The sequence below is a fragment of the Pteropus alecto genome, unplaced genomic scaffold (assembly GCF_000325575.1).
Source record: "Pteropus alecto unplaced genomic scaffold, ASM32557v1 scaffold134, whole genome shotgun sequence".
Classification (NCBI taxonomy): Eukaryota; Metazoa; Chordata; class Mammalia; order Chiroptera; family Pteropodidae; genus Pteropus; species Pteropus alecto.
Window position 1 is genome coordinate 6,389,566 of NW_006436283.1, and position 25,345 is coordinate 6,414,910.

The 25,345-nt window shown below is 48.5% G+C and overlaps 1 protein-coding gene across 1 annotated transcript in view; it reads left to right on the forward strand.

The window, feature by feature from the left end:
* The window catches only part of SLC39A11 (solute carrier family 39 member 11), a 263,444-nt gene that overhangs the window by 1,928 nt on the left and 236,171 nt on the right, over positions 1–25,345 (forward strand). Inside the window, exons 2-3 of the mRNA XM_025047120.1 lie at positions 1,230–1,348; positions 5,546–5,584. Of these exons, the coding sequence (XP_024902888.1) occupies positions 1,241–1,348; positions 5,546–5,584 (147 nt within the window). The 5' untranslated portion in view covers positions 1,230–1,240. The remainder of the gene's footprint in view (positions 1–1,229; positions 1,349–5,545; positions 5,585–25,345) is intronic.

Genomic DNA, 25,345 nt, shown 5'->3' on the forward strand with positions numbered 1-25,345 from the left:
TGAGCCCCCTGGCTCAGGGCCCCTCACAGCCTTGTCTTGATTTCCTTCTGGGGTCAATAGGGAGAGGCGGCCTCATTAGCCCAGGGTTGTTGGCTCCTGAGGCCGCTGGGGCCTGGCAGGGCTGAGCCCAGGGGGGCCGTGCCCAGCCATGCGGGCGCTGGAAGACGGGTAGGGAGCTGAATGAGCCCTTTGAGAGGTGAGGAGGCCCTGGGCCCCGATGTTTGTGTACCAAAACACAAGGCTTTTCAACAGATGGGTTTCTTCGCCTTGTAACTTTCCACAGAGTCTGATTCCCTCGCATTTCAAAGACAGGAGTTAAAACACGTTTAAGTCTAGAGGAGGATCTCTGAGCAAAAAAAAAAAAAAAAAAAGAATGGTTTTTCCTTTTCCTTCCTCAGTGAGCAGTGGCGTAACTTTAGCTTCAGAAGTTGGCTGGGGGAAGTGGCTCCGTTCCTTTGTCCTAGCTGAGTGACCTATCAAGGTGAGCTTGTCCAAGGTGCCATAAGTAATTCAGCAAGCATTTTTTTGGGGGGTGCCAGGAAGCTCTATTTCCAGGGGTACCCAGTGGGAAAAAGCACCATCCCTCTTCTTAAGCAGCGAACGATATAAGATGAAGGATACAGGCCCACACGAAGCACCAAAGATGGGCACGGGGACGGGAGTGGAGAGCGTGGGAAAGCAGGACATTGACGTTGGCATTAGACGGGCAACAGGATGCTCAGGGTCCGATGGCTGCAGGTTGGAGGGGGGCGTGTGAAGAGAGTCGGAGCAGAACCAGGTGGTGCTGGTCCCAGGTGTCGTAAATCATTTGGTTGAGCTGGAGTATGGTGCCTACGCAGGGCACGGTGGTAATGGAGGAACAGGCAGAATGGGCGCGAGAAGGCTGTGCGCAGGCCGTGCTCCCTTCCTCCAGGCTAAATACTCCACATTCTCTGAGCTCCTTCTCTTTGGAACTATTTCTCAGTGTCGTAACGTCTTTCACAGCGTCTTCTCTGCTGTCTCCCTAGCCCTCCCCACGTCTCTCAGAGGTAGATGATTTCATTGAGGGAAAATCATCCTTATGCCCCACACACCCATGCCCCTGTGTGTCCCCCATGCTGTGGTGGAAAGGTGCACACACCAACCCAGACACAGGCCAGCTCAGGCGGAGGGGGTCAGAACAGCGTAGAACACGTCCACGTCACCGAAAGGGACTGCTGGCAGCTGACCCTCTCGCTCTCTTCACGCAGCCGTATCCAGCATGCTCCAAGGCCACAGCTCTGTGTTCCAGGCCTTGCTGGGGACCTTCTTCACCTGGGGGATGACAGCGGCTGGGGCAGCCCTCGTGTTCGTGTTCTCTAGTGGACAGGTGAGTTGCCCCGATTCGCTTGGCAGCCTCTGAAGACACTCCTCACAGCAGGGTGGCAGACTTGAGTGCCACCGGCCGCACCTCCAGGTTGTGGGTGACCTTGGTTCTCCGCCCTCTCGTTTTCCCCCCTTCTCCCCACCAGCCCTGGAGGGCAGGTGTCTACAGTTGAGGCATCACTTGCTTCTCTCCCGATTGGAGGGGTGTAGGAGTGAGAAGGCCGGTGATCGAGCCTCCGGCAGCCCTCCGCCTCATTTCCATCCCCCATGTGGTCTCTTTGAGGCCTGGTGCAGGTGATGCGCGTGACTGAAGAATAGGTTTGGGGTGTGACTGCCCTGCCCTGTGGCCTGGAGTTAGCTGGGATAGTAGGAAAGACCTTGGGGGAAAGGAAGGGTATCCGTTCCCTCTCTTTTACCCCAAACCCAGCGCTCTGCGCTCTGCGTTCCCTCTCCCACCCACTTTGGGATGAATACACTCAGACCTGCCTCACCATGGGCCTACAGACCCCCACCCACCTTTACTCATCCTTATGCCTCCACACACCCGTGCACCCCTATGTCCCCCATAACCCCACATCCGTCCCGCCACATACCCTGCATCCCTCCTACACACTCCACACACTCTCGTGCTCTCCCTCTCTCCCCTCCCCCACATTCCGCACACCCCACCCCTCTCCTCCACAGCCTGCGCCCACCTCCTATGCCCGAAATTCCTTTTTCCTCTTCGATCCTGGACTTCCCCTGTCCACAGTCCTAGAACGAGCCTCGGATAACTTGATGAATGCAGCCTTAGAAGTTGTAGGAGTGGCAGGTAGGTGAGTAAGTGATTTAAGATTTATTTAAACACGCTCTGAGGTGGCTCCGGAGCCGGAAACACGTCTAGGAAGTTGGCAAGCCAGGCACTCTGGTGTTAGAGACCAGTAAAGCAGGTATCGATGTCAGCAATAAGATCTGGGACCTCCCCTGCTGCCGTCCCCTCCCCTCCCCTCCCCAGTGGGAGGTTTGGAGCCTGTCGAGACTTGGAACTCGAGACACACAAGTAGTAACCCCCAGTCCCAGGTTACTACTGTCCACAGGTAGCGAAGACATTTGGAACCCAGTCCCTGAATGAGAGACCTTCAGCTCCAGGGAACGGCACCAGTTTGCCTAACCCTCCTCCCTGTTCGTGACAGCCACGCCAGCCACGCCTGATTTCCCTGGGTCCTGTCCTCGTGTCCTTTGGGGACAGACCAGGCCATGTTTTCACCTTCGCCAGTCTGTGTGTGTGTTGAAAGGGAGAGATCTGAGTTGCACTAGCTGGGGTCTAGCGGCCGAGCTGCCGCTGGGATCTGAGTTAAGGGCAGCGCTGCAGTGAGTAGAGCCTCATAGCCCCGTGTGGCCCTGGCCAGGCCTATGGGGGCTCGTCAGAAGGGGGAGCCATCACAGAGGGGCCCCCTTTTACTCTGGGGCTGCAGAACCCCTGATTTGGCTCGTGTTTGGGTAACCACCCAGGTCAGAAGAAGGAACCGCTGAGACCTTTTTCCATGTGGAGGCACATAGGGGTCCCCACGACGACCCACACGTTCGCTGAGACCTTTTTCCATGTGGAGGCACGTAGGGGGTCCCCACGACGACCCACACGTTTGCTGAGACCTTTTTCCATGTGGAGGCACATAGGGGGTCCCCACGACGACCCACACGTTCGCTGATTCACTGGAAGGACCCATGGGGTTCAGCATAGAGTTGTCCTCATGGCTGAGGTGAAAGGACAGGCCACGCAGTCTGGAGAACTGTGCGCGCAGGCTTCCGACGCCCCTCCCTCCTGCGGGGAGGCACAGAGTGCTCTGTGCCCCAGCAGTGAAGAAGGCAGTAACGCTGCGATGTGTCTGCCCAGGGACGCCCGTTAGAGACTCAGCCCCCGAGGTTTTTATTGGCCGCTGGCCACGTGGGCATGCTATATGCTGCCGCTCCAGAAATCCCAGACTCCCCGAAGGAAAGCATAAATCGCCTGGTTTGAAAAACAGGCACAGTGACCCACCCTATCAGTTAGGAAGTGGAAGGAACAGTCCCAATGCCAAGTTCCCAGAAGCCAGCCAAGGAGCAGCCTTGAAAGCAGGGCCTTCTAAGGGGAGTGGGCTCGGGAGGGCTGTGTTAACTCTTCCTGCACAGGTGCGCGTGAGAGATGGGAGGGGGCACGGCATGGGGAGACAAAGGCCACCGTAGCCCCGAGTCCAGAGGTGTACTGTCTCCCTGAGCAAACTTCAGTTTTCACCCGATTGAAATGGGGGCTGCGGAGAGGGTCACTCCAGTGAGATTGGAGACACTCAGACGTCTGCCATCTGCTGCTGCTACCAGCATCCATGTAGCCTCTCTCAGAATTTGTTTTCCTGATTTAAAAAGTCATGTTTCAATTGTAGGAAACTTGTAAAATATGGAAAAGCCCAAAGAAATAATTTTTAAAAAGTTTCTAATCCCACTTCTTAGAAAGGAAAAAAACGTTTGTTCAAATTTGTTCAGTTGTATTTGAATATGGATAAATATGTACATAATAGGGATCAAATTGTTTGTAATGTTTTGTTACCACCTTTTCTCACTTGATATCATAAGCATCCTCCTATGTCCCTAATTTTTTTTTTTTTATTACTTTGGTTACTTAAATGGCTATGTAATACCCGTTATAAAGATGTACTGCAATGTATTTATCCAGTCCCTAACTGCTAGACCATGAGGTCACGCCCTTTTCCCTTGCTTTTAGAAATAGCATTATGATGAACTCAAATCTTTGAGCGCACACTGATTCGTTTCTTGAAATAAATGTCTGAAAGGGAAATAACAGGCTTATCGACCTTAAAAAAAGTATAGTGTTTCTCCTCTGGAGGCCCACGTGAATGCCAGTACAATGATTTCACTCGACTTCTTTATTATATCGTCCGGTTTGATTAAATTCGTTGGTTAGATTAACTTGGCTTACATCCAGGAGTGCTTAGAAAAGAATGTCATTTGTATGGTTCTCTGGCGTCCAAACCTTCCATCTTCCCCAGAGCCATTCAGAGGGCAGAAGAGGCTGCCTGAGCCGGTAGCCTTAGCTACCCACACCTCAGTGGGAGTCTCAGGGATCGGGCGATCAATTCCTCGGCCTGCCCGAGATGTGTTCAAGTGGCTATCGATTCTATCCCTAACTTAGGCCACTTCCTTAAAAACAAAACTTTTACTGAAATAGGAGATGCATGTAGAAAAATGCATGTTTCATAAGTGTACAGCTCGATAATTTTTCACAAATGCCTGTGAAAATAGCACCCCCAGATCAAGCACTAGAATGGTGCCAACGCCCTCATCCCCCGTACCCCCAGCAGCCTTTTCAGGCTCCTGTCCAGTCACCACCCACACCCCCCACCTCCAGTTGAAGGGCAGCCCCTCTCCTGGTCTCCAATGGCAGAGAGTCGCTTTCTCTGTCTTTATACGTTGTGTGGGTGGAGTAATCCTATAGCATGTGCTCTTCTTTGGCCGATTTCACCCTGTTTATTTTCCAGTTTACTGAATGCCACTGCCTGACCGTGAGCTCCATTCATATACGTGTAGTGTGTGTGTTCTCATTGCCATATGGCATTCCATTGTATGAATGTGTCCTAATTGATGTATCCATTCTGCTGTGCTTGGTTTTTGTCTCTCACAAACAGTGCTGCTAAGAGCGTTTTTGTGAACGTGTTTTGTGAATTCGAGTATGCATTTCTGTTAGGTAATCACTCAGGAGTGGCGTCGCTGGGTCATAGGGTATGCCTACGGTCACTTCCAGTGGACGCTGCCATGAGTTTCCCAAAGTGGCTGTGCCAGTTTGCAGCCCCACCGGCAGCGTGGGAGGGTTTCGGGTGGTCTGCGTGTTCCTCTCCCACACCTGTCAATTTCCATCTCTTAGGCCAGCCACTTACTAAAGGTTTCTAGTCATAATTCACAGGGAGAGTAAGAGGCAACACATGGGCCAGTGCAAGCCATGCATCACACAGAAAGAAGACTGATTAGCTGTGGGATGGATGGAAGGTTTAAGACAAATTTTACCCCCTAGCTTTTGGTCCATGTTATAAAGGCTCAGGTCCAGGCTTCCAGGTGGGTTTGAAGACGCCGATATGGCCCAGTCTTTGTTCAGGGGGCTCTCCTAGGTGTTACGGTTTCCTCTCGTCCCACGAAACATCCCTTAGAATCTGAAACATCTTGTTTTCATTTTCAGAGGCGGATCTTAGATGGAAGTCTTGGCTTTGCTGCCGGGGTAAGTAGCATGTTATAGGAGGAACGTAAATGGAGACATGTTTGTTCTGACATTTTTCTGCCAAAGGGTATTCCCAGTCTCTCCCCATGTGACCAGGATGCATCATCGCTGTGATGTCCAGGTGCTAATGGCTCTCTCTTATCACCTGCTCTGTTTATTTCCATTGTACCGATGCTCTTGCTTCTCTATAGACAGTGAAAGAGGCTCGTTGGGCAGCTGCCCGAGGCCTTGCAAACTAAGATAATGTTTAGGAAAGGCCTCGCTCAGGGTTTTGTTGGCACAAATTAAACTTCTCTTTCTCTCCTCCTCTCCCCCCTTAAAAGACCTTTTATTATAGACATTTTCAAACACGTAAAAAGGTGGAGAGAGTCCCATGATGCACTCCACCTACCCGCCACTTATCCTTATTGACATTTGGCTAATCTCCTTTCATCCGTCTTTCCCCAGCCTTCTCGGGAGGTTGGAATCATTTTTAAGAGCAAATCCCAGACATCATGTAATTTCATCTGTAAATCCAATACACGTCTCTAACTGAATGGCATGCGATTTTAAGCACAATCGTCACGACATTATCACACCTGCCTAAATAAACAATAATTCCTTCCTTTAATCCAACACCCAGTCCACATTCAAATTTTCTCCATTTTTTTTTTTCAGAAGGTATCTTATAAAATGGTTTCGTTAGATCCAACCAAACAAGATTTTCATACTGAATTTGTGTGTCGTATCTTTTAAGTCTATTTTATTCTTTAACAGTCTCATTCTCCCCCCACCCCCCACCCCCATATGCTGGTAATTTGTTAGAGAAACTGGCTCCTTTGTCTGTAGAATTTCCCACATTTTGAATCGGACTGATTGCTTCCTGTAACTTGTCCCTCAGGCCTCCGTATCTTCCGTAAGTTGGGACTTAGACCGGGAGGCTTGTCTAAGTCAGATATCATAAGGGTGCCGTGTATCCCAATTGCGTCAGTCACAGCTAAAAGGCCCGCCATGTGTGGTTTTCCTTTTTGGCGGATCAGGATTTAGTTCCTTTCTCCTATTTTCATAGTCCTGTGATTTACAAACCCAGCCTGTGGCTGGGACGTCCCAGAGGTCCTCTCATTCAGCAGCCGTCACACCGGAGTCTGTACTTTTGAGAGCACGTAGGGACACACACCACGTGTCACGCAGGTGCGTGGATAGCGTCAACAAAATCGATTTCCAGGTCCTCAGCTTCCGGCTTTGTCCTCTTTCCCAAAACTGCTCTGCCTGAGAACGAGCTGGCTCTCCTCTCCCAGCTGCCCTCTCCCACCTCAGAGCAGAAAGACGCGTTCCTGCCTTATTTCCCCGTCTCTGGGTAGCACGTTCTCCACGCATAAACGGAGGGACCCCTGGAATTTTGGTGTTGGTGTGGAGAAGAGGGTAGGACGCGTACTGCTCACTGTTGGGCACAAACCCTCTAGCAGTTCAGGTGCCGTCCTGTCCTTTGAATCAGCCTGGCAGCAGAGAGATCTTTTCATTTTCCATGATGGACCAGTCTGGGATTTCGGGCTCGTAACTCGGAAAGAGTTCAGAGAACAAAATGACAGTATTATAACAAAATATCTGTTTTTTTTCCCCCCCGTCTTGTGTTTACAAAAAAGAAAAGAGAGACTAGAAATAAATTGATGCTTAACTATCTTTGTCTAGTAATGATTACTTAATATCTATCTACAGATATAGAAAAGAATTGAGAAATGAGAAAAATCCTCATCCATAAAAATATGCATTTCTGAGAATATTTTACTTTTTAATGTTTAATAATTATAAAATGCTGGATTATATTTTTTTGTTGTCATGTCTCTGTTCTCTACCATGAATAGCTGTAATGGTAACTCGAGCCTGGAAATTGTTATTTAAGCGGTTAGCGCCCTAGGCTCAAATTAAATTCAGATGTTTTTAGATATTTATATTGAAGAGAGGTATGATAAAGAAATCAATAACAGACTTTCTAGCTTCAAATACGAGCTGCTCTAGGATAAATTCTGTGGAGAAATGGAATCGAAATACAAGTCAGAGAAAAAGGGATGATGTGATTTTTTTTCACTTTTGAAGAAGAGCTTGCCTGTGCATTTTACTGTGTGTACATTAGTGCATGCAACATAAAGGCACAGCTTACGTTACGTGTATCTTTATGTGGTTAATGGTGGGAGTCAATTCCCTCTTCTGTTTAGATACATATATATGAATGACCGACCAAACGGTTTTGTTTAACTACATCAATATTCGTATGCCAGACATTATATCTTTTGCAGCTCCATCAACTTAGATGAAAGCATTTTAAATGTCAATTTCAAAACGAGTGATTGGAAGGGTACCTGGTTTTTCAAAATTTTTATAGAGGGTACACACGTAGAAAGTTTTCTGTGCCGGGCTGTCTTCATGCCTCTGACCAGGCGTTGGGTGTCTGGTTGCTCTTTTAGGCTGAAAACCACTGTAAAATTTCCATAGCAAAAGGCAGAAGAACAAAAGGAACCAAACAAAAACAGTGTAATAGTTCAGGATGTGTAAGGATGGATTCGAGAGCACCGAAACACGAACATTTAAGATGTGCTTTCCTTAAAAATCGTCAGACCTGCATATTGTGTTCACTTAACTGTGAGGGAATAAAATAGTTCTACTTCTGATTTTCAAAGTAGTTGGTAGAAAAAAGAGAGATTCTGAAAGTTCCTTGTGTGTATTTATCAGAAAATGAGTAATTTACTTTTCTAAAATTGACCTTGAAAATGAGCTAGTGGCATGAATGAACTCCTGGCAGGTCACCAGATACTCAGAGAAAAGAGAAAAACATGATGTAGGACACAGCCGGGACTCAAACCCAGGAAATTTCGGTGGCATTGATGACTAGAAGCATTCTCATAAATAATTCTCCAAACTAGGGAAAGGCAGTAGCATCCAAGTGGCCTCAGCTGTAATAATTGCTTGTACTTATCAGGGAGTAATTTATATTTAATATAGACAACCTAAAAAAAAAATATATATATATATATATAGAGAGAGAGAGAGAGACCAAAGATAGAGTAGCTAGGATGAGAGAGAGAGAGAGCGAGAGAGAGAGAGAGAGCGCGCGAGCGAGCATGCGCACGCGTGTGAGTGCATGCACGACAGTGGTTCCTAGTTGAAGGCGGTTTTGACCCCCGCCCAGGGGACATTTGGCATGCTCGGTTGTCACAACTGGTACCTAATGGGTAGAGGTCAGGAGTGTTGCTAAACACCGCACGATGCACAGGACAGCCCCCGCCTCCCGCCCCCAACCACAAAGCACCATCGAGATCCAAGTGTCAGTAATGCCAAGCTGAGAAATCCAGGTCTAGAGAATTCTGATGTGTCAGCTTCTAGGCACAGAGTGGAATGTATAAAAATTCAGATGTTTTTAAAGGTAAAAAAAAAAAGAAGAAGAAGAAGAAGAAAGCCCTCTTGCCTCTCCCCCTTGCTCCTGGGAGGTCACCTGTTAGCTGTTACCTCTGAGCCTGATCCTCGGAGAACATTTATTCTGCACTTAATGCAGTGTCGGGACAGTCAAACGTGTCACAGTGTCTGTATCTTAAAGGTTCTGCTTCTGGAACACAGCTCTCGGATGCTTTGAGGAAATACCTTGCAAAAGGGAAAAGTGGCCACCAGGCAGTGGACTGGGGTTCCGGGGCGCCTCGCCCAGATGTAACCTGCGTTTACTGTCAGTCGTGCATACATTTATGTACATGTCGTATGCACATCGAAATGCACGTGGAATATCCTGACAGTTTATACAAGATACAATTTTTGCGTTTATACAAGATGCAATTGTGCACTGAAACAGTGTTTCTTTCTGTAAGATTCCTGGGACAAGGGTCATGTGCATTTTAAACGTTCTTAGCAGTATATTTCACAGTTTGTTTTTCTCATTAGCAGGCCCTTCGAAGTGTGAATCATGTCTCCTTAGATGACTCTTAAAATCCATTTGCCTGTTTGTCTCTTGACTCCTTAAATCACTCCCCAAGTCTCCTAATCATTGTCTTTCTCTTCTGAGTACCCACGTCTGGCCTTGGTTTCTGCCTGAGGCATGAACTTAATGGAGGGAAATGTTACCATTAAAAAAAAAAAAATAGTCATGATTCCCTATTAGAGTCCCAGAGTTATACGACTCTAAAGCTGGAAGAGATGTGAGGTGGTTATGACAACTAATATTTATTGAGTCCTTCCTTACTACGTCCAGGGCAGTCTGCCCAGCACTCTGTGGTCATCTACTTTAATTTTCATAAAGCTCTGTGAGGTGTGTGCCAGGTACTGTTATTTACTCCCACTTTGCAGATGAGGAAACTGAGGCACTGCCCAGGATCACGCAGTGAGCAGAGCCAGGATTTGAACCCGTAGTCTGATTGTAGAGCACCCACTCTTAAACCACAGTGCCTTCTGGCCGATGTCTGGTCCAGCCGCCTTTATTTACAGACAGAAAACAAATCCAGAGAGAGTAAATGACTTATCCAGGATTGAAAACTGCCGGTTGGGGGCAGAGAGGGGGCCAAACCCAGATGAGAAGTCAGGGACTGCCAGTGTTTAGCTGTGTGACCTTGGGCATCCTTAGTCTTCTTGAATCTGCATATTTCAAGGGATGAGTTCCAGCAAGAGTTAGCATAGATCTTTTTGTTGAAAGGCAAATATGAAGTTAGTTTTTTGCTTCGCCTGCTCACCTATATGATATACACATGCAATTGAATATCTATCCATCTGAGTGAGAAGCAGCCCTCGACCCCAAAGTAAATATTATATCCAGAGTCATCATCTTAATTTTCTTTGCTCTGGTTCTGATGTCTCTTTTTTGGTGAGGCTTGAACTAATGAGGGATCTCTAAATCAATATACATTCTCTCAAGGAAGAAGCACTTGTGCAGCATAAATAAGACCGTGAAACTGCAGAAGAGAAACACAGCCTACCAATCAAGAAGCTTACTTCGAGGCATGAAAAGGCAATTTAATATCTATTATTTAATCCCATAGGGAAGCTGGTTTCTTATGAAAGGCATGATTTTCTTAAGGAGATTTTGGCTGAGTCTGCTTTTGTGCAGCAAGTGGTGAATAATGTTTTCTCCAGATAATGGGCTGGCAGTTGGAAGTTAGCGATGCTGCTCGGTGATGGCCTCTGAGTCTGCAGGGAAGAGGATGACCAGCTGTTTTTCATTTCCATGGAGAGATGGATGGGAAGAGTGGACTCGGTGGTAGCAGGAGGGATCCAGGGAGGAGAATTCAGCTGGATCGACTAGAGCGATGTATTCTGGATTGAACGGGGGTCTTCAGAAAGCCTAGCGTTTACGCTGCTGGCCCTGGAGACCCTGACTGGGAGGTCATTACCTTTTCTTTTTCCTATTACCTGTGATGTGGGAAGCCCGAGACATCCTAATGGAGATTTTTCTTTTGAACGTGAGGTCTTTTGGACCACACCGAAATGAGCTGGGCCGCAGCCAAGAGGCCACCAGTCGATGTGTGAGGAGCGAGCTGACGTGGTCTGTGGAGCCTCCTGCGGAGGTCATCGCTCTGTGCTTCTCCATGCCAGGACTTTCTTCCGTATGAGACTGAGAGACACGGAGGGCCCCGAGGTGACCGCCCAGCGATGCTGAGCGTGGCCCGGACCTGGAGCAGGTCGCACCCGGCATCACTTCGACTGGATGAATCACTTTGGAAGTTCTGGGGGGCAGCTTTCCAACGTGGAGCTTCTCTCTGGAATTTGCTTTTTTAAGAGTTGGGGGGCTGGGGAACCCCAGGGCCTCCTGGATTCTCCTCTCTGCAGGCTTCTCATTCTGCACGGGGATGTAATGCCCAGGGAGGTGATGTTTCTGTTTTAGGGCTAAGGCTGCGCTTCGGATGGGCACTCAGTGAGAAAGTGGGGAGGCGAGCCCGGCTTAGCTTGGAGGGACTTTGAGCTCCCGGCCCCAGGGGTCTCACCTGACAAGCTGAGTGTGGCGTGGTGTGTAAAGAAGTGCTCCAGGATTCTTGGCACGGTCGTGAAGGGGTACCCGCCACTTCTGCCACCTTCGTTTCCTGCATGGCGGTGCTTCAAGACACTGACGATGCTTCAAGACACTGCCCTTTAAACATTCATTATCGAGGAGTTGGGACCTTAAGGTTTGTATGACGAGGCATTTTGTTTTTAAAGGTCTCAAATGGCCACTTTCCAATGGGAAAACTGCCTCAGCAAAGACAGACGTTCCCAAATTGTGCCAGGCACGGGCAGGAGGCACTGACACGTCATGGGGTGCAAACCCGACCCAGCGCTCCTGGTACCCAGACAGTCGTGGTTCCTGTAAGCACAGCGGCGACGTGACAGCCCTGTTCCCGGCCCTCCCTGCATCCTGCGCGCCCCGCGCTGGCCCGATGAGAACCTTCCCTGCCAGCACATCCTGAGCCCCGGCCCCACACTGTGGGGACAGCAGTCTGGCTGCAGGAGGGGTGGCGAGCGAGGGGAAGAACGAAGGGAAAGAAAGCCACTTGGGAAGGAGACTGATTATTATCCTTTTATTGTCGTATTTTTTTCTTTTCAATTTCATGCTTCAGATTTGCAGTGTCATCGTAAACAGTGCAGAGCAGGTCATGATATAGATCACCTTCTCTCTACGTTGATGGAACGTAACAGCTTTTGTCTTGGTGAAAGAGCCAAAACATTTATTCTCTTACTGCGCTGAGCATCTGGGGCAGCGTGGCCCAGAGGTCTGCCCACAGCCCCCTGGACGGTCCCCTCCGTTCCCCATCGTCTCTCTCCCTCCCCTCGTGCATCTTCAGGCTGCCTCCACTCTCCTGGCCTTTAAACCCTTCCTCCGCTTCCTTCCCTCTGCCTGCCTTTCCTTCCAGGCCCGGGCCTGCCTCGTACCTTGGGCCAGGGCATTCTCCTTGGGGATGTCTGTTCCTCTTTATTTGGGGGTATCCTTCTCTGCTCCTATGAGGGAGAAGGTGGCAGCAGTGTATGTGAGTGATGAGCAGGAGATTACACAGGTCCTAGAGATTTAGTTTAAGTAGTCAGATGTGAGTGCTCCAAAGTCACAATAACTTCTTTACATCTCTCTGTAGGAACAGGCAGATGTTTAACGGATATTCTTTTAAGATGATTGGCACATTCTTATTCATTCATTCGTTTGTTCATTCAGCGGTTCATGAGAACCTGCTGTGTTCCAGGCACTGTGCCAAGAGCTCAGGATTTTACCAAGTGCTAGGAGATGGCCCCTGTCTTTAAGGAAATTATGATTTCGTGGCGAGGTGGGCTCAGTACACCCTAAGTTCATCTCCGGCCCACCACATGGTTTTGCAAATGCAGTTGTCCCGCCTTATTTGGGGTTTCACTTTCCTTGGTTTGGCAAACCGCAGTTGGAATATATTAAGTGGAAAATTCCAGAAGTAAACAATTCATAAGTTTTAAATTGCATGCCATTCTGAGTAGCATGAGGAAATCTTGAGATGTCCTGCTCTGTCCTGCCCAGGACGTGAATCATCCCTTCGTCCGGCGTCTGCACGCTGTAGGCGCTCCCTGCCCGTTAGTCACTTAGCAGGCGTCTCGGTGACCAGATCGACTGTCGAGGTATCGCGGTGCTTGTGTTCAAGTCACCCTCATTTTACTCAGTAATGGCCCCAAAGCACAAGAGTAGCGATGCTGGCGATTCAGATCTGCCAAGGAGAAGCCGTAAAGCGCTTCCTTTCAGTGAAAAGGTCAAAATTCTCGCTTAAGGAAGGAAAAAAGATCACGTGCCAAGGTTTCTAAGATCTGCTGTAGGAACGAATCTTCTTGAAAATGTAAAGAAATTAGTGCTGGTTTTGGTGTTGCAGCTAAACTGCACAAGTCGCGGCCACAGTGTGTGGTAAGTGCTTAGTTAAGATGGAAAAATCATTCACTTCCCGGACAAGATGTGGACAGAAAACGTTTTAATTGGCAGCAACGTGTTGCAGCAGAAAGCGCTGAGCCTTTAGCAGGGAACCCCTGAAATAAGTGGTTACGTTTGCATAACTTCTATTACAGTACGTCGTTCTAATCGTTTTATTTTATTATTGGTTATCGTCATTACTCTCTTACTGTGCCTAACTTATAGATCATACTTTATTCTAGGAATGCACGTGTAGGAAAAAACAGTTTATATAGGGTTTGGTACTATCTGAGGTTTCAGGCATCCACTGGGGGTCTTGGGATGTATTCCCCACCGATAAGGAGGGGCTGCAGTAAAGATTTACTGGAATCGCGTCATGCACATTTGACTCCATGTCGTTTGTGGCCACTTTTACATTACACTGGCAGAGTCAAGAAGCTGCAACAGGGTTATATTGCCCGCAAAGCCTAAAATATTTTCTATCTAGCCGTTTGCAGAAGTTTGCAAACCCCCAGTGTAGGTTATGTATGGCAGGGTTTTCTGGTGGCAGTGCCCACTGCCTGTGACCATCCAGATCACAGCTCTGTGCTGTGCAGGACCCAGGCCGGAAGTCTCTAAATGCCTCCTGGAATATCCAGCTTTCCCAGCAGGCCTTTTCCTGGGGGCCCGGCTTGGTGGTGGGCCTTCCCAGAGGGGGCCTGGCCTTCGATGCTTCCGAAATCGAAATCGATGCTGCTTGGTTCCCCCTCTGCTGGGGTGGGCCTCTGAAGCATCGGCTGGGATGGCTCTGCAGTGAAGCACGATGAATTGTGTGGACCTCCTTGCTCCATTCTCTTGTCACACGAGGCATGCTGTGTTAAGACAGATGGCCAAGGGCAAAGCGTGCGATTTAGATTGCAAAATAAGATGGGGTTCCCCAGCTCAAACCAAACCCAGGTTCGCAGCTGCCTTTAGCCTCCGTGGTCTGGCAGAGTGAGCTCACTTGGCCTACCGTCCTTGGCGGTTCCGTTCCGGCGAGCTCTCTGGCTTTGGGGAAGCCCCCTTCATTCCAATGCAGTGGTTCGCCACCCGGGCTGCACCTGAGAATCATCCGGAGCGATTTGAAAAGCCCGGTGTCCTAGAAACACCCTGGACTACACCAGAATCTCCAGGGATGGGGTGAAGCTTCAGGAGTTTATAGAATTCGCGGGCAGTTGCAAAGTGCAGCTCAAGCCGAGAACCCCTGTACTAGTACAGACGGTGATTTAATGAAGGATGAGCTGGTGTTTGGAAAAAGCAGGCTCCATGTAGCTCTGGGACTAAGAATCCAACCGAGCCAATAGGTAGGGTCAAGGTCATGGTCAGAGGAAGACTGAACGTGGAGGATGGGGCCTGGGGACCTGGACAGGGGTGTCCAGGCAGAGGCTGCGCCCCTAATCTCCGGCTGCAGCCCTGTCTGCTGCAGGCTCCCACGGCTGTCCGCCACACACTTGGCAGTCCTTTTGGTCCCCAGGGCTGGTCGATTTTGATAGCCGCCTAGTGGGAGGGGGCAGCTCTACTGCCAGGTTCCTCTTCTGGTTGGCTGGGTGGTATTGGACAGCTGCCAGCTGGGCGCTCAGGCTCTTCCCTTGGGCTCCCTGAGTCCTGCTAAAGAAAAATGGGAGGCAGGATCTCTCCTGCTCGGAGAACTTGCGCTTGAACTTAAATTCGACTTGATACACAGTCCTCGTTGGATCACATACAGCATCTGAAAAATCTCAGGACTGGCAGCACCTTCTGGGAGCCAGCTCACGCATCCCTCTGCCATCAGACAGGGTGATGTTTCACTGAATCCGGACAGATGGCAGGAGTGGAGCTTGTTCCCAAAGGTTTTGTGAAATAAGACTTTACACTTTTTCTTTCTTTTTTTGGTAATCTAATTGAGTATTTAGCTAGTTGTTAGAAACTTATCTATAATCTGTAATGCCTTCTGCTGCAATTTAAATAATACAGAGTAGCTGACACTAATTCTCATAGGCATCTTAGTACAAATCACATTAAAAAGCATTTATTGAGTGTCAGTTCTTTTAAAAGAGCAAGGGCTCAAAGTTAACATTGTCCTTTAGCCTCTGCACGATAAGACCAAATCCATACATGTTATTAATTAACGTAAGCGCTTTGCGGAAAGCACATTATTGCTTTTCAGCAGTGGCTGGCTCACAGGAAGGGAGAAAAGTCAGTAATCAAAGTTTTGTCAAGCGTCCGTGCAATTTTAGAAATGGCCCAGCACGTAGGCTCTGTTTGCAAAATAGCCAGTTGATTTCTTCCTTGGGGAGCGCCTGTCCAGAATTGGGAGCAGGGAGAGAATTGTCTTTAGGCCAAGCCATCAACCACTGAGTGAGCACCTGCTATGTACAAAGCATTGTGCAGAGTATGCAGAGAGGCAAGGTAGAGTCCTCTCCTGCAAGGGCCTTACGGTGGGCAGGGAAGAGAACTCACATTCGCCTCTAAAGGTGAGACAGGTCAGCATGTGGTTGTAAGAAGGTCATGGATGAAAGACGACAGGAACTCAGACACTGGGAGGTTACTTCTAGTTGGGGGTGGATTTCTTCATGATTGAAGCTCAGGTTGGAAGGATGGGGAGGGAGCAGGGGAAGGAAATGAATTATGGGCAAAAGGAACGGCAAATTGGAAGCATAAGGGAAAAACAGGGCTGTTGAAGGAATGGCGATGGGTTCGATTGGGAGGAGGTGCTGGAGGAGTAGGTTGGGGCCAGATGCGGACATCCTGGGGTCCCATGGAAGAGAATTTGTGCTTCGTTCTCTAAACTGGTGGGGAGATCCTGGAGGTTTTTGAGAGGGTGACATGATCAGAGCTGGACTTTCCAGAAGTGCATTTTGTGGGTAGCAGATAGCATGGCCATAAGGGAGCGTGCAGGGGAGGCCGGCAGTGGACAGGCAGGCTGGAGACTCTTGCATTACTTTAGGTGGCACTGTGACTCATTAGAGACCTTGGCTTTGGGCCGAGGCGGCGGAGTCAGGAAGGGGGAGAGCAGGGGACACTCCTGCTCGCGAACTGAGAGGACTTGACAGTCCTTTGATTGTGGCAGCAGCCGAAGAGGTTTCAGCCTATCACAGGTGCTGTGTTCCTGGGGCTACTTCCCCTGGGACTGTTGGAGAATTTGTCATCACCATCCTGGCTTATGGGGGGGACTCTACCAGAAAGAGGGGGCAGGAAGGGGATGTCTGTTAGGTTTACATCAGGCCTTTCTCATTTGAGTGGGTTTGTACTTTGGAATCTGGGGTGGTCTCCATGGCAACCACACGCCTACAGCTAGTTGTATTGATGATGATGTTTCCTGCTGCTTTGCTTAGGATTAGGCTTGACCGTGAGTAACTGAGACCTGAAAACCAGTGGCTTAAACTAGAAAGACTCCTCTCAGGCAGAAGAAATCCAGAGACCTGGCTGTGAAAGTAGGTTCATGGCGTGACCAAGGACCCCAGGCTGTCCACATCTGTCCCCAACCTACTCCTCTGGCATCTTTGCTCACTGCTTTGCCCCAAAGGAAAGACAAAGGAACCTTTGTCTTGCTGGCTGCTAGAGCTCAGGTCATCATGTCTGCCTTCCAGGCAGAAAAATGGCAGAAGGGAGGGCGACTTCCTGAGAGTTCTGCATGATAGTGCCACTTACTTTTTTTGGGGCCAGAACTTTATTCATATGACCTCATCAGGCTGCAAGGCAGGCTAGGACGCATGGTCTTTTAGCTGTGCTGTAACATGGCCAGCTAAACACTGGGCTTCTGTTACCGGAGAGAGGAGAATGGAAACTGGAGTGGGCAACCAGTAGTCGTGGGCACACGGCCCAGTGCAGAGAGAACGTTGGGCCCTAGTGCTATTATCGATTTACCTTCTCTGTGTACGTTTTGTAGATGCTGTTTTTGAAAACGAGTTGTGTTGTCTCTTTCACTAGTTATTTTTCAAAACGGAGGCATAATACATGAAATTGGCAAGAAATTCAAGTAGTACAAGGGGTATACAATAAAAAATTAGTTCCTCTGTCTCTTTGTGTCGGCCAGGGCTTTGGGGGTCATGAATGATGGAAAACTAACTCAATTTGGCATCAGGAAGAAAGAAAATATATTGGTCCACGTAATTAAAATATCTAGGCGTAGAACTGGCCTCGGATACTGCTACACCCTGGGGCCTGGATCTCTCCATCACCAGGCCCTGCTTTTCTCTGTGTGGCTTCACGTTCACATCCTCTCAGAGAGGTTCAAGTCCAGAGGAAGGAGAAGTCTTTCTTCCATAGCTCACAACGTCTTGGAATTGAATCATGGGCGGGGAATAATTGGCCTCACTTGGATTTGTGCTCATCCGTGCACGCTAAGCCTTATTGCCACAGGGGTGTAGTGTGTGGAATGGCCAGGCCTGGGCCACGTGCCCTGTCACCCCTGCCTCCATTAGATAAAAAGCAGACTAATAATGACGAATAATGATGGGGCGAGATGCTTGTTCTGAAGCAAAAATCGAGATATTGTGACCAAAGTAGGTGTAATCGATGTTCGGTGGCCAACATACAGCAAAAGTCCCCCACACTCTGTGTCTGTTAGAAAGCACCCCAAATTCAGCGGCTTACCTCAGCAACGATCTATTAGTTCTGATGATTCCGGATTGGCCGGGCTCAGCTGGGTGGCTCTTCTGGGCTTGGCTGGGGTCCCCCATGAAGCTGTGGGCATCTGGCAGCTCTGCGAGGCCCGGGGGGTGTAGGAGGGTCTCAATCACAGGTCTGGGGCCTTGGTGCTGCCTGCATCTGGGCCTCCGTCCACATGGTGGCTCACAGGTCACTCATGGGTCGGGAGTATAGCTCAGGCTTCCTTACGCGTCTGTGGGAGACTTCCAAGGAAGTGCAGGTGGAACCTGCAAGGTCTCAGAGGCCTGGACTCTGGCACTTTCACAGTATCACTTCTGTCCCATTTCATTGGCCAACGCAAGTCACCAGGCCCACCCAGATTGAGTGGGCGGGGTGATACTGTCCAGTCATTGGTAGGTGGAGCCTGCAAAATATCGGTGGCTCTGCCCTACCATGTGCCACCTCCCCTGCTGAGATGATGCCCCTTGACAGTCTAGCCTTCCAGAATTCACACGCCTTTTTCGTGGCCTAGCGCCTTCATTGCCGCCATTGCCAGCAGTCACTGGACCCCTACACTGGGTCTCCCTTTGTCCTGTTTTGTCCGTCCTGCCTCTCAGCCTCCCTTTGGGTCCCAACTCCCCCTCTGTCTTCCCCCAAGGAGAAGTGCTGGCTTTCTAAGTTTCCATTCCGTTTTCTAACTTAAACACCCAAGGAAGAGATTCGAAGGCCCAGCGAAGTTTAATTAGTTCTCTGTAAGCAGCAGAGAAGCAAAACCTCTAAGGGTCTGAATTAATCACAGGTGTTTGATCTCCTGAGAGGAAAAGGTTCGGGCTAAATTCTTCTCAATACAAGGGCTGTGTTGTTCTGGGAGCAAGGATTCGCGTTTGGGTGAGGTGGCATTCTGTGGCTAACGGCAGTGTGACCTCCGTGGAACCTTTTTGTGACACTATCTCTTGGAGCAAGTGTGTCTGGGCTGTGGCATTGGAGGGGGCTGGGGAGAAATACCCCTTCTTACCTTCCGTGCGTCAGCCTGGCTCGGTTTTGTTAACCGGTGCCTGTATTTGATTTTTTTTTTTTTTTTTAAGGATAAAACCTTCTCTTTCAAATTCAGGCATCATCATCATTCCTCTTTGCAGAGGAGTCTGCCTCATTTTATGAACCGAACATATGGGTATAAAGAGCATTTTGCTGAAGGCAAAACGGTGCAGAGAAAGCCCATCCTGGTGTTTCTCAGGAGGTGGGGGAGGGGAAGTGGTGGGCAGAGCAGAGGGACAGTGCCCAACTGTCGTTTCTGTTTGTTTTGTTGTTCCCATGAGCGTGGTGAGGACCATGGAGGCCAAGGAGCTGTAATCATGGGCCAAGAAGCCTGGCCGGCTGCCTTTCCCAGGGTTAGGTGCAGGATGGCAGTAGGAGTTTTACTTGGCCTCACTGAGCTCTCCTCCCTGGTGCGTCCCACCCCAGGGAGTCTGCCTTGGCGACACTGCCGCTTTCTCGGGGGGAGGTGGGTGGATGGGGCTGAACCCCTCTCCTGAGCATCCCCGCCAGCAGGCAGAGCTCCCATCCTACAGGAATAAAGGGAGTGTTCGGGCTCAGACAGGGAGCCCCGAGCCCTGGCTTGTGTTTCTGGCTGAGCCGCTTACAATCCCTGTGATTAGCCGGCGAGTCTCCTAACTTCCAGGCATCTCACGGCTCCACCAAGACTGCAGTCCTTCCCTCTTCTACCTGTGCAGATAGTGAGAGGGGAAAAAAAAATCCCGTCCTGACTGTTTAATGCTTCTGTGCCCTCTGGAGCACAGAAACAAATAACGGAGGCCAGTGCGTTCCCAGCTTGCTAGTGGAAGCTGATCTTCGCTGTCAGGGGGCCCTGACTTTTAATTCCACATCTGACTTTGGCTGGGGGCCAGAACCTGTTTTCCCAAAGTGGCCCAATAGCAAAGAGAATGGAACCCTCAGGCCTGATGGAGACTCAGGTCCACTGGATTGGTGCGTTTGACAGGGAAGGGAAGAGAAGGCTTTGCACCTGTGCATAGATTTTTTTTTTTCTCTTTTTCTATATTATTTCTTTGGAAACCTCTCAGTTTCTGAAGCTCTGCTCTTCTCGTGAAGAAATCAACCACGACAGCCCTGGGGCTAAGTGAGTTAGTTCTCCAGGAGGGTGGAAAAAAATTATATTTGTTAAACGCATAAACAAGGAGAAAACGGATTAGTATTGTATTTGAGGCAGGAGAAAGGGGCACAGAGTCATTGCCTGTGCATACGTTTTAAATAGATTACGGACTTGAATTTTTGGAACACTTTGTAATTGTGCGTAAAGAGACCCGTGGGGCAGGGTGTGTCCATGAGCGACTGTAGAGAACACTTGCATCTTATGGGCTCATGAGCCCCAAATGTTATTATGTGACCTTGGTTTATTGCTTTATATTTTTCAAAGCACTCTCCCATTCATTACCTCATCTGACCCTCAGAATAATCCCATAGCTGTAGGTTTCATTATTTGCATATAATAAGTGAAAGTTGTGTCACGTCCCCTGTTGGACTCTTTTGTCTGACCTGACCGTGGGATGTAGGGCAGTGGGGAAAAGAAGAGAGCCCCGCCCCCAGGGGTCCTCCTGGACCCTGCTCTCACCCCAGGTGCCAGGCACTGTTTTACGTGCTGGGGATAAAACAGTAAACAACAAACAAAAATTACTGCCCCTGCGAGATTGCCATTTTAGCAGAGAGTCATATGCTAAGCAAACTCCACAATAAAACATATAGCACATCAGAGGTACGTGTGATGGTGAACTGTGAAGGAAAGAGGTAGAGGGTGATCTGGTGGAGGCGGGAGTCAGGAGTATTGTCATCTTAAAGAGCACATTAGTAAAGATGCGCAGGAGGCGTCCCTGACATGTGGGAAGCTCACAATAATTTTTTCTGATGTAGTGAACAAATAAACATGCTCAAATGGATGGATGGATGAATGGGTAAATGGCTGTGGATGGATGGATATGGATGGATGGCTATGGGTAGATATGGATGGATAGATATTAATGGATGGATGGATGGCTATGGATGGGTGGGTGGATATGGATGGATGGATATGGATGGATATGGATAGATATGGATGGATGGATGGATGGAATGATAGACAGATGGGTGGGTTGGTAGATATGGATGGATGTAGATGGATGGATGGATGGATGGATGGAATGATAGACAGATGAGTGGGTTGGTAGATATGGATGGATGTAGATGGATGGATGGATGGAAGAAGAGGGGCGGGTCCCTCCCCTGTGTAGATCTGTGCTTCCTTTGAGAGCCTTACGGCACCTAAATATTTTCATACTCCCCTTGCCCCATTTCACGAATCAATGTGGAGCATCCTAAGTGGGACCTTATCTCGTGTGGCTCCGGAAGAGGGGAGCCCCTCCCGGCTGGAGAGAGCCAGCATCCAACTGGCTTGGAACAGTAATGCCCCTGGTGCTGTGCAGGTTGAGTTGGGAAGTAAATTGAAATGGTCAGGGCAAGCGTGTCTCATCTTATTCCACCTTGGCCTTCTCGTCATGGACCTAGTTCCCAAAGCCCTGGGGGTTTGCCTGCTCCATCCCCCTGGGAGCCTGGTTCCTGCCAGATCCTTGCCATCAGCAGTTTTCTTCTTGAGGAAGTCGAACATCTCGTTTTCCCCATCGTAATCCACCTGGACAAGCATCTGTAGCTCTCTGTGCTTATTCTATAGAGCACTTGTCTGTAGAGTCTAATGGCTTGTTCACTTCTTCCTTCCCAAAGTACAAGGTGGGGGCTGTCTCGTTTACTGTTGAGCGTTGGTCCCTAGCACAATCAGCATTCAAAAGTATATTTAAAATAAGTGTTGAGTGACCATGGCGTGTGCATTAGAGGCTTTGTTTGAGGTCGGCTGCCTTTAGGCCCACCCAGTTTCTCCAGATCTTCCGCGTGTGCTGATTTGTATCCCTGGAACCTCAGAACGAAATCTAAAGAAACCCTGCCCACCGAGTCTATAAGGAAATCGGTCTTTCTGCTTCTCCCAGTGAAGGAAGAGACTAATTGGATGTAAACTCATTACATATCTGAAGCACTTTGAAAATTTCTCCCCGATTTAATTATGGCGAACTTCTCAGGATGGAGTCAGGCCAGGAAATGTCTCAAACTGTCAGCTGCACGGGGTAAACTAAGGAGCCCCCCTTGGGCCCTGGGGAGTGGCACTTTCTCCAGCGGGGATGTGCGCTGTTGTCAGGATAAGCCCTGGGGTCACCTGGCTTGGGTTTGATCCCGGTTTGTCAACTTACTAGCTGTGCGAGCTCAGGTTGGTGACTTACACGTGGAAGCCTGTTTCCTCATCTGCAAAATGGAGATGGTAGCATTGTCTCCCTTACAGGGTTGTTGTGTGGATGAAATGAGTAAATGTATTTGAAACACTTGGCACAGAGATGGCCCACCGTAAATACCCAGGGCATCTGGATGATGATTATCTCGCGTCAAGGGAAGCGGTGGAGGACACAGGAGGAGTTTGGGATCGATTCAAGTCAGCAAACTTGGGTATCATGGTTTGAGGTCAGTCTTCTTCCAGTATATGGCCCTCTCGTTGCTAAGCACCCCTCATATTCATCCTCAGTTGATTATCTTTCCCACGCAGACTCCTCCAAACCTTTCTTGCCGGCAGCATGATCCTCTATACTTTATTGATATATAATTTTAAAAAGTGGGATCGTACCATACATAATGTTTAAAAATATGTGTTTTCACTTAATATATCCTGATCTTTGTTTTGTTATTTTGGTGGCTGCGTGATATTCCATCACACAAATTGTCCAGAAATATTTGTTTTCACCTTTATTGAAACCGAAGTACATTAAACTGTACCCATGACTGGGAGATATTTTTACTAATGACTTGTTGGACACTTAAGTTGGGCTCGATTTTTTGGAATCCTTGTTTATTTTTATCAGAGTGATAGATGCACACATCTAGAAAGAGCAGATGTTAATAAAAGGCTTATAAAAAAGAAAAAAAACCCATCAGTCCTTCCCCTCATCTCCCATGGCTCTGTCCTCTTTTCTCGAAGAAACCACTTTCTCTGTTTCTTGAGAAATTTCCCCCCACATTTCTAAACGAATTTATTCTGCAGCTTCTCGATCTGGAGGCCAATGTCCTTCGGTTCTGGTAAACGTTATTTTGTGTCCTTTAATAGTTTCTTCCGCTGGTGCTCTGTTCTCTCTCTGTTAGACGGGTCTTGAGCTTCCGGGACCGAGGCTTGCATTTTTCTCCCTTTTCTCTTGTTATTTTATAAGCTTGCTATTTTGTTCTGCATGGTGGGAAGTTCCACGGACTCTAATGCCATAAAAAGAGCAAATGTTTCTAGTTGTTTTCGTGGCTTCCATTTCTGAAAATTCTTTCTTCTTCTCTTGGGTTTTTTTTCCCTCCAGCAACTTGTCCTCTTCATGGGTTGATTCCACGCAGTCATGTCTTTCTGATATCGATGATAGGTTTTTTTTTTTCTCTTTACAAATGTTCCCTCCCTGAATTCCCTGTGAGTTTCTTCATTTTTCCTGTTTGGTTATTTTCTCATGTGTCATTTGCTCTAACGATATAGTGAAAACAGAGACCTGTCATGTGCATATGTAGCATCTCGCGTTTGTAGTCTTTAGGCCGGTTTAATTCACATAACAACTCCAGGAGATCAGCACCACCTTGGGGACATCGTGATGATAAGAGCAGGGACTCGAGAGCCACGCTGGCTGGCCTTGAGTCTTGGCTCTGCCGTTCATTAACTGCATAACTTTGTTAATTACTTAACCTCTCTGTGCCTCAGTTTCCCCATATGTGAAGCAGGGATAGATAATAGCAGTACCTGACCCTTAATGTTAGGAGGATTGAGAAAGTTCCTGGCACAGGGTCGGTCTTTATGTAAACGTTGTTCTTGTTAATCATTCCATTTTGCTTATGAGTGGCACTGTTATTTCTATTATCGTTTCTATTTTCTGTATGAAGAAATGGTCACGCTGGAGAGATGATATTCTTGCCCAAGATCTCCCAGCTGGGAGCTTAGATCCGAATCAGGTAGTCTGCAGAGTCGTGCCTTGTACACGCTGTGCTGTATTGCCTTTTATGAAGAGGGAGGGAGAGAAAAAGATGGCAGATCTGCCCCAGAATTGCTGCTGGGTTTAGCCAGGGAGCCAGATACAGTACAGAATGTCCAGTTAAATTTGAATTTCAGATAAAAAGCATTTTTTTTTAAATATAAGCTTATCTCAAATAAAAATAATTACTAATCATTTGTCTGAAATTCAATTTACCTGGACGTCCTGTAGTTTTAATTTGCTAAATCAAGCAAACCTGGGAGGGGGGATGTTTTGTACTCTATCCAGTCCCTTTTTAAGATTCTGTCCCATCGCTCCTGACCGCTTGCCCTCTATCTCCCAAGGATCCTGCCACCATCCCAATGGGAGTCTCTTGCGTCCCTCAGGTGAGTTAGCACAGAAGGCACTTGGACATCTATGTTTTCTTGAGTGGTGAAAATTAAATGTGATTTTGTTTGGAATGTGGGGTGGTGTTTTTCTTCTCCTTGGTCGTGAAGATCCTGCCCCTAAGCCTCACTGGTAATTTCCTTTGAGCAGAGAGAGGCACAAAGCCAGCAGTTTGGTGGCGGTTGTTGGTTTATCTCCTCTGGGGTAGGGGGAGATCATCAAAGTGGGGAACAGCTTTTCCTCAGTGGAGCTAGACAGCTCTCTCTTCTCCCCTCCTGGGCCGCCTCCTTAGCAGCCAGAGCCGGGACAGATTGGATCAGCGTGAGTGAGTGCTGGTGTTGGGGTGGGGACGGCTTGACCAGCTGGTACAATTGTCTAGTGACAGGCCGAATTTGAGAGGGTGCTGATGGATTGGTGGCTGGGGGCCATAGAGAAGTTGCTTTGGGCCATATCGTGTTCTCACTCTCTTGGTGACCAGCTGATAAAAAAAGTTCAGTAAGGATGCCTTCCCCTCCCCGCCGCCCCCGACCCCTTTTTAAGTCCACATGGAGTTAATGATCTTGGCGGGCCGAAGGATTCTGGGAGTCCTCCCTCCTCTAGCCAGTCTGAACCTGAAGGAATTATTATACTTGCACCTCTTCATTATTCAAAATAATGGGTCTTTGGAAGAAGAATGGCAGACTCCAGAAAAAGTCGAGATGTTATTGACTTGGGAGCACTGTGGTCTTATTTTAGGTGTGGTTGATGTCATTGCCGATGGGCGCTGCAGTCCAGGTGGCCCCCTCACAAGCCGTAGTTGTGTAGTAAATATTTGTTGAGCTGAGTTGCACTTGGACATGAGAACCTGGATTTGGAGCAGGATGGGGCTTGGTGGCT